This window comes from Chamaea fasciata, unplaced genomic scaffold (assembly GCF_029207755.1).
Source record: "Chamaea fasciata isolate MVZ Bird 193981 ecotype frontalis unplaced genomic scaffold, bChaFas1.0.hap1 SCAF_1, whole genome shotgun sequence".
Lineage (NCBI taxonomy): Eukaryota > Metazoa > Chordata > Aves > Passeriformes > Sylviidae > Chamaea > Chamaea fasciata.
The window spans coordinates 56,905,698-56,914,512 of NW_027094086.1; the positions used below are offsets into that span (position 1 = coordinate 56,905,698).

The window sequence follows — 8,815 nt, forward strand, 5'->3', positions numbered from 1 at the left end:
GAAAAACCTTTTCCTCGTAACTAACCTAAATCTCCCCTGATTCAGCTTCATGCTGTTTCCTTGAGTCCTGTCACTGGTCAAAAGAGTGAAGAGATTGGTATCTGCAGACAGTACCTTCCACGAGGAGGGGGGAACATTTCTGGTAAAGTGGAAATGTTTGGATGTCAGAAGAAGTTGGAGAACACTGTGGATTTCACAGGTGGAGCTAATGTGACAGTTCCCAGGCTTCTGGTACTACACGCGAAAACACAGTTAAATTTATCAAATGAATCAATGCTCTGACTTTGTTAGTTTAAGAGAAGCATGCAATGCTGAAGTTGTACTTTTCAGTCATTTTGTCAGTTAATTTGGTTACATATGACAAAAAGAGTTCTGCAAATTGGAAGGATGGCAAAATCCAAATGGTTTAGGAATAGAAGGTCAATGACATTTGAGTTGCCTATTAATTGACATGTAAGTCTCCCTTTATCTGCACTTGTAGGAAAGTAAACATAGTGTTTTAACCTTTGAAAATTCATACCCATAACTCACGATTGTGTTCAAATTGTGTAACTGGAGGATGGTGCTTCAGGCTTTCGTGACTCCTGATGCAACAGATGTCATGTAAAAAGTGGAAAATAACTAGTGAACAGATAATAAAATACTGGTTCTGGTTTTTTAGGGTCTTAATACTCATTTATAGCAAGTAATTGATTCTTAGGCTTTTGTCTAGGAAGTGTTTTGGTCATGTTTGTTCTTTGCTGGTAGAAAGTAAACCAGTTTAGGGACAAGAGAAACCTTTTAGTATCTCCCCACTGAAAGAAAGGAAAGTGTTATTTAGTTTGGTAATTCAGAAAATGAAGTGGAAAGATCTGAATGTGCTCTAAAGATGGACTTGGGAAATATTGGAGGTTATGACAAAGACACAGGACCAGTCTTTCGTATAGGCTGATGCAGGCAGGACTAGGGTACAATCCAAGTAAATCAATCATTACTGCTTCTGCTTTTTATGGAGCAGTGTCCGTCCCTCCAGCAGCAGGGCTTAAAATTTTTCAAGTTGTTTTGAAGTTTAGAATCCATAGATGCATTTCATTGCCTTTTAGTTTGCTTTGGATATGATCCTTAAGCCTTTGTGTACTTGAGGACTACAAAAATTGGAATGGGCAACAGCAATAGGCAATGGACTACTTTTTGATTATTGTAATCATTGTCATTCCATGCTTTTAAGCAGGTTTTGAATGCTTATTTAAAGAAACAATTTTGTTTAGTTGGTAAAACTTACTTCAGTCCATTACACTATTTTTCTCAGTTTGTTTGTGTTGTGATACTGTGCGAGAAAAGTGGGAAGTAAGTATATAAGGGCTGTTTTACTTTCCCCTCAATCCACGAAGGTTGGAAGATTTCTTGAAAGATTCTTAGACTCCTTCAGCTTGCCATGCTTAGCCTGGAGCCAGGCTTGCTGCTGCAGGTTGTACTGCTAACTTCGTATTTGGAGGTATGTGGAATAACAGTTACAGCTAATTGTAGTACCTACTTCTGTGCGAGTAGCAACTTCCCTCTCTTTCCCATGCATTATCCTTCTCTTTGCAGAGCTGTTTACTTTGGAAGATCTAGCTAAAATTAAACAAACCAAGCCCCCCAAAACACAGTCAAACCTCAATCGAGAAAAAAAACCAATCAGAATGATCGAATTTGTGGGTACCTGATTCTGCAAGATGCCAGATGGGAGCAGTTGATTGGAACTCAAGCAGCTGTGTCCACTAGGTCTTGGCAGAAGTACTGGAGGAAGAAAAGTTCTAATAATTTTAGGCAATAAGAGTCTGTGACTTGGTCTCCTGTGCCTAAAACAGATGGGAAATCTTCTCCTTCACAGAAGTTCAGGAGGGGACTTGTTCTAAATGTATGTTACTTTGCTGTTTAGGAAACTATTTTTTCACTATAGTTAGTTTTCCTATAAATACGTAACCTAAATATTACTCAACTTTCTTGTGTAGAGAAAGTATAACCTTAAAAGACCATGGTTTTGGGACCAATCAGTTTAACCTGCATGTATGAATTCCATTGAATAGAATGTTTTCTGTAGTTTTATCTTCTGTAGTTGCTTGTGTGGGGATTTGTTAGGAACCTTTGGAAAGAGAGGAGTGTTTATGTGTTTGAAAATGATATATAAATGCATTAAATATATGTGGCTTGTGAGTGTGATATAAGGTGTGTGGATGTTTCAAAAAATACCATGCTGAAAGCAGAATGAAGTTGTAGAAATCTCCAAGGCTGATGTAGGAGTTTCATTTTTTGAGCCTGATTGTTTCAAAGTCAGTTCCCTATTTTTACTTTTATGTGATGCCCATTGTCAAAGTACTGCAATTCCTGTTTTGCTTGGAGAGGGGCAAACCCTTATAGATAATTTTTGAAATATTTCTTTTGTGAATTTAATTGTTTTTTATTTGTTTCCAGGAAATGGCTCTTGAAGTTAAATGAGGCTGCATAAAACATATAAATGAAGCAGAAGCTGCTCTTCGTGTGTTAGGGCTATATCACCGCAAGCACTGCTGATCAGCCAGATTTGGTAACTTGTCATAATGAAGAAAATTAGTCTCAAAACAATTCGCAAGTCCTTTAACTTAAATAAAAGTAAAGATGAAAGTGACTTTGTAGTGGTTCAGCAGCCATCATTAAGTGAATTTGGAAAAGATGACTCCTTGTTTGGCAGCTGCTATGGTAAAGATTTGGCTAGCTGTGAAGTCAATAGTGAAGATGAAAAAGGAGGCAAGAATAGATCAAAAAGTGAAAGTTTAATGGGTACGTTAAAAAGGAGGCTTTCAGCAAAACAAAAACAGAAAGGCAAAGGCAGCACACCATCTGTAAGCTCTGCAGATGATGACACATTTTCTTCCTCATCTGCTCCAATAACCTTCAAAGATGTGCGAGCTCAAAGACCTCTGAGATCCACTTCCCTCCGTAATCACCATTACAGCCCAACTCCGTGGCCCCTTCGACCTACAAATTCAGAAGAGACTTGCATCAAAATGGAAGTGAAAGTCAAGGCCTTGGTCCATTCCTCTAATCCAAGCCCAGCACTGAATGGTGTTCGAAAGGACTTCCACGACTTGCAGTCAGAAAATGTGTTCCAGGAACAAACCAATCCATTAAAAAATACGGAATCTCAGAACGGGGACTTGCATCTTCATATTGATGAACATGTGCCTGTAGTTATTGGATTAATGCCTCAGGACTACATTCAGTATACTGTGCCTTTAGATGAGGGAATGTATCCTTTGGAAGGATCACGTAGTTACTGTCTGGATAGTTCCTCACCCATGGAAGTTTCGACTGTTTCTTCTCAAGTGGGGGGAAATGCTTTCCATGAAGATGAGAGCCAAGTGGATCAGGATGTAGTTGTTGCACCGGATATCTTTGTGGACCAGACGGTGAATGGTTTGTTGATTGGTACCACAGGAGTCATGTTGCAAAGCCCAAGAGTTAATCACAGCGATGTCCCTCCACTCTCACCTTTGCTACCTCCAATGCAGAATAATCAAATCCAAAGGAACTTCAGTGGATTAAATGGCACAGATGCCCATGTGGCTGAAAGTATGCGCTGCCATTTGAATTTTGATCCTAACACTGCCCCAGGAGTTGGAAGAGTTTATGACTCTGTACAGAACAGCGGTCCTATGGTTGTGACAAGCCTCACGGAAGAACTGAAAAAACTTGCAAAACAAGGATGGTACTGGGGCCCCATTACACGCTGGGAGGCAGAGGGAAAATTAGCTAATGTGCCTGATGGCTCGTTTCTTGTTCGAGATAGTTCTGATGATCGTTATCTTTTAAGTTTGAGTTTTCGTTCCCATGGAAAAACTCTTCACACTAGAATTGAACACTCCAATGGTAGGTTTAGTTTTTATGAACAGCCAGATGTGGAGGGACATACATCTATAGTTGACTTAATTGAACATTCAATCAGGGACTCTGAAAATGGAGCTTTCTGCTATTCGAGATCCCGGCTGCCTGGATCTGCAACTTACCCAGTGAGACTGACAAATCCAGTGTCCCGGTTCATGCAGGTGCGCTCTTTACAGTACCTGTGCCGTTTTGTAATACGTCAGTACACCAGGATAGACCTGATTCAAAAACTGCCTTTGCCAAACAAAATGAAGGATTATTTACAGGAAAAGCACTACTGAAAGCTTACGGGAATCTTGCATCTTGCACTTTGGGAACAACAACAACAAAAAGAGATTGAATTACAGTTTACAGACTTTCATTATTATCAAAATCTTTTGCTGCCATAAAAATATTTCATTTTTGTGTGTAAAAGAAAAGTAATGCATTTGGATTTATGTTTGTTTTGGGGGGTTTTGTGTATTTTGGGAGGCTTTTTTTTCTTGTTTTGTTTTGTTGGAAAGACTGATCTCAAGTTTATTTTTAGAAGTGTGAAATAGCTATCTTTCATCAATGTGCAGATTAATCACAATGTGAATGATCAAATTCTCCTTAATTTCCCCCAAGTCCTTTGCTGCTATCCACTGTGATTTTTATGCATTGAAAGCACATTTCATGTGTATTCAACGATAAGTAAAAGTCAAATGAAACTTGTTGAATGGATTTTTTTTCCCTTTAAAACAACCTCTGGAAAAAAAATGATTATGGATAAGAACATATTGGTATTCTAAATTACTGATTTTACATCTAACTTAAAAACTCTTTCCTAGTGTCATAATTAGACATTTCTATAGAGATATGCCCCAATGTATAGACAGAGCTGTGTGATAAGTACATGGTTATGCAGCATATCTTTGGGAAAAAAAAAATAAAAAAAAAGCCTTCCTCCTAAGCCTTGTACTGTCTGTACGCTCTTGTGTTTGAGAGGGTTGGTTCAGCCTTCTTCTCATCTCAGTGTTTTGTCCTCTAAAAATGGCCTTTAAAAACAGTCTATGACAGTCAATGTATAGTATTGAGAAGGAAATTGTGGTATTGGGGTCTTCTAAAGTATTACCTTTTATAATCATGCCATCAGTTAAAAAATGAACACCTACCAGATCCCCTCTTTCTTTCCTTTTTCCTCCTGTTACTCTTGCAGAGTAAGGGAGGGAAATTTCCTGGATTTGTAGGAAGTCTCTAGGAATTGTTATCATGGGAACATAAATTTATAAGCCATTTTGGGGATGGGGTAAAATTTCTAATAGGATGATTTCTACCATATTTATATTCAAGCTACTTGAAATGTTATCGTTTCCATTTTTCTACATTTTTGTTTCACTTCAGAAAGTACAGTAATACACTAATGTCCTTTGGATCATTTCCCCCTTTATTCTGTATTCTTTGAGGAGGAAGGAACAGGACCTTTAACATTTTAAACATGGAAGATGTTTAAAATGCACCTCTAAAGTGCTATTCTCCTAACCTTTCAAATTATTGGGAAGAAATGTTTGGATATACAGTGACCGCAGAAAATGTTTCAGTTTGCTGTCATGAAATATGTTTTGACATATGAAATATTGAATCAATTAAGTAAGTGTTTATGATATCTGTCAAAGATTCTGGCATTTAAAAAGCTTACAGTTATTCTAACCTTCTGTAGGGAAAAAAAGACTTTCAGTAGGGAGTACAGGTTCTACACTGTAATATTTTCATCATACAAGGTTAATCCATGGCATTTTCCTGTTTTATTTTAGTTTGGTTTTCTTTTCTCCCATGTTTCTATCACTTTTATGAGTTACTTGCTAAAGGGGCCATGGCTTGCTTGGGGGGGAGGCCTGACTCTGCCTTGCTGAGAGGCCTTGCTTTGCATGCCTCTGCCCCCTGTTTAGTATTTTAGAATGTCATATTCCCCATCTCTGGTAGAAGTGGCTAATGAGTAAAGATCACCTTAGGAAAAAAGTCTGTCTTTGATACATCTTTCTTGCTTGGGTCATTTTCTTCTCATTATTTAATCCAGCATTTCTGTCCCCTAAAATGAGTCTTTAGAAGTGAATACAGTATTGCTGCAAGGTGGTGCAGTAGCACTACATCTTGGGTTGCCTGAATTGATAGACAAAATTTATATTTTTTTAATTTATTTTTTGACCATAATGTTTAACTAAAAAATAAAAAAATAAATTCAAAGGTAGATAAACACTGCCTTTGCTTTTAAGGGAGGGAGAATAAGGATTTCCTCTTTAGTCTGATAAAGTTTTAAACTTAAAAAAGAAAATAATCTAGAACAGTCTATACATGTAATTTGTTGGCTCTGCCATGGAGATATATGTATGAAAGGGAGAATTCTGTTTTCTTTTTTTTTTTCCTCTACTGACTTTTCCTCCTACCCAGTCAAGTCTCTTCCCCCCTCCCCTGAATCAGGATCACTAACTTTATTCAAAAAGGCACAATAACCTATTGTATGGTACAGTGTTCTGATTCTGTCTGTGGGGAGGAAAAAGAAAATCATTTTTATGGATTTCAGATGCATACTTTCGGAAGAAATCCTCTGGCATTTTCTTCACCTTAAAAATTCTTTCCCCATACTAGAGGGCCTATGCATTCTACAGAATCTTTGAAAGATTATAGTGTATAAAATATTTTCTTTGCCACTTAATACCACTATTGAATACGTTAAACGTATGTTTATACTCTGCCACATGCATTAATTTAGCAGTCATTGCATTGAAACCTAAATATTTGAAGCTATAATATCCTGGTCTTATTGTGGAATTGAAAAACGTGCAAGAACACACATGCTAAAATTCTTGCCCATGCCTTTATAAATTTCAGTTGTTCACTCATAAATGATGCTTTAAAAAAAAAAAAAAAAAAGAAAAAAAGACTGTTTCAGCTATCCAGTTTTTGAATTGCCTTCTTGGCTGTGTTCTTCATCTGTGAAATTAATCAGGTCAAGTTAACTTTGTAATTTCTCCACCTGCCATAAAGCTACCACAAGAGGAACACGTAAAAGTGGTTGAGGTCTAGGATGTAAGAACCATAGAGCACTTTGCTTCTGAATAAAAAATGGTGGTGATATTTCTACTAAGCTCCAAATACTTTAAATCAGTAGTAAGTAGACATAAATACTTATTTTTACAGGTTTCTTTAATCAGAACCTCACAATATTTTTTCTTATTGAGGTGTCTGGCCAGCCAGGAGAAGGAACCCAGGAAAAATACTTTGAAAACATTAAAGATACTTACAATTTCTTATTAAAAAGATTAATATAAAAGAAACACCGTAGCATTTAGTTATGAGTCAACTTAAAAGCACTCAGAATAACTGCAAAATTTGTGTTGAATTCTGCTTCATGAAAATTAGAGGAACAAAGTGTCCTTGACAAATAAAAGAAAGATTATGGAGAATGTTTTGGGGACCTTTGGAAGTAAATACACTAGGAATAAAAGCTTAACAGACTATGATCCTTATAGAGTAGAGATATGGCTATTTATTCAGCACAACAGTTTAAGGGTTCAAAAGGTATGCTTTTTATGTAATTGAATTGAGGAAAAATGTTTTTGAAAATGAAACTTTAAAATAAAACTCCTTTTTTGAGTGTCTGAAATGATTGACATTATTGATTACTTTGCTTTACTAATTAGAAGAGTAAAACAACACCTTGTATTTGGAAATAATAAGTTTGCACAATTTCCTCTGTGGTTTTTTTGGGGGGAGGTTTAGTGGGGTTTTTTTGTGGATTTTTTTTTTATTATTGTTGTTGGGTGGTTTTTTTGTTTTTTGGTTTTTTTTTTTTGTTGTTGTTTGTTTTTTTTGGTAAGCCAGTGTTATAAACAACTGAAAGTGATGTGTATTCTTTGATCTGTTTGAAGGATATAGCACTTATCCTGCTGTTGACATAGTGAATGCCATCTTTTTATCAAAATGTAATTCTGTCAGAAGGATCAGAAATACAATTATTAATTAAATTCTTTGTTCTCAGATGAGCTGACTTTGCATTTTGTTAAAGCCAATTTCCTTCTGTGAATATTTACTGCTGGGCTAAGTAAAATCTGAGCAGTTTTTGTTTTGATGCATTTCATCTGTGTGAATACTGGAATTATAAATCTAAAACATCATACCAGCAATATATGGGCTATGAAGAGAAGTATTTCTCTGTTACTGAACTTTCAAATTCAGAGCTAAGCTATAGGTGAATTAATGATTGCCAATTAAATTTCTTTAAATCTTTCTATGACTGCAAAGAATAAAAATTACAGGCATTCTTTATAAATAAAAAATGGCCTAGATGGTAGTTCATAATGGGAAAAATATGGCATTGTTGTATCTGGAAAGTGATCTAAATTCTACAGAGATAATGAAAAATTCTAAAAGAATTTTTTATGAATACCTATTGGGTTAAAGAATTTTTATAGTGATGATGGAGTGCCATGAAGTTAATACTTGCAATCCAGATTGCTGTAGTTTACACTTTTCTCTGTTTCAGACCTGGTGTGCACTATTTGTACTCAGCACGCCACAGAGTGAATTATCCAAAGTCCATTGATTTTAATGTGTTTTTGTTTGTAAACAAAATTATAGTAATTTCTTGCACATTTTTGAAAATAATTGTATAAGAATTTATGTATCTGCTTCTGGATACAGTGTGTAAATAAAAATTTCATTCACATAAAGGTTTGTGGAGTCTTCTATACATTAATGACATTCTAAAACAGAAGAAAATCCTGAGAGATGCTGTAAAATTTGGATATCTGACTTAAACATTTTAATTTTAATTGTTACTATTTTAACTATTCTGTATTTTTAACCCTTGCTAGTTGACTTTCAAAATATTTCTGTACACCAATTATTTTAATGTCTAGTTTTCAAAACAAAACAAAAAAATGCCTGCATATAACTAGATTTTTTTTTTGTAAGG

At 35.7% G+C, this 8,815-nt stretch overlaps 1 protein-coding gene across 1 annotated transcript in view; it reads left to right on the plus strand.

Moving 5' to 3' along the window:
• The window catches only part of SOCS6 (suppressor of cytokine signaling 6), a 28,724-nt gene extending 20,149 nt beyond the window's left edge, over positions 1-8,575 (plus strand). Inside the window, exon 2 of the mRNA XM_066184343.1 lies at positions 2,434-8,575. Coding sequence (XP_066040440.1) covers positions 2,559-4,163 — 1,605 coding nt within the window. The 5' untranslated portion in view covers positions 2,434-2,558 and the 3' untranslated portion in view covers positions 4,164-8,575. The remainder of the gene's footprint in view (positions 1-2,433) is intronic.
• The last annotated feature ends 240 nt before the right edge of the window (positions 8,576-8,815 follow it).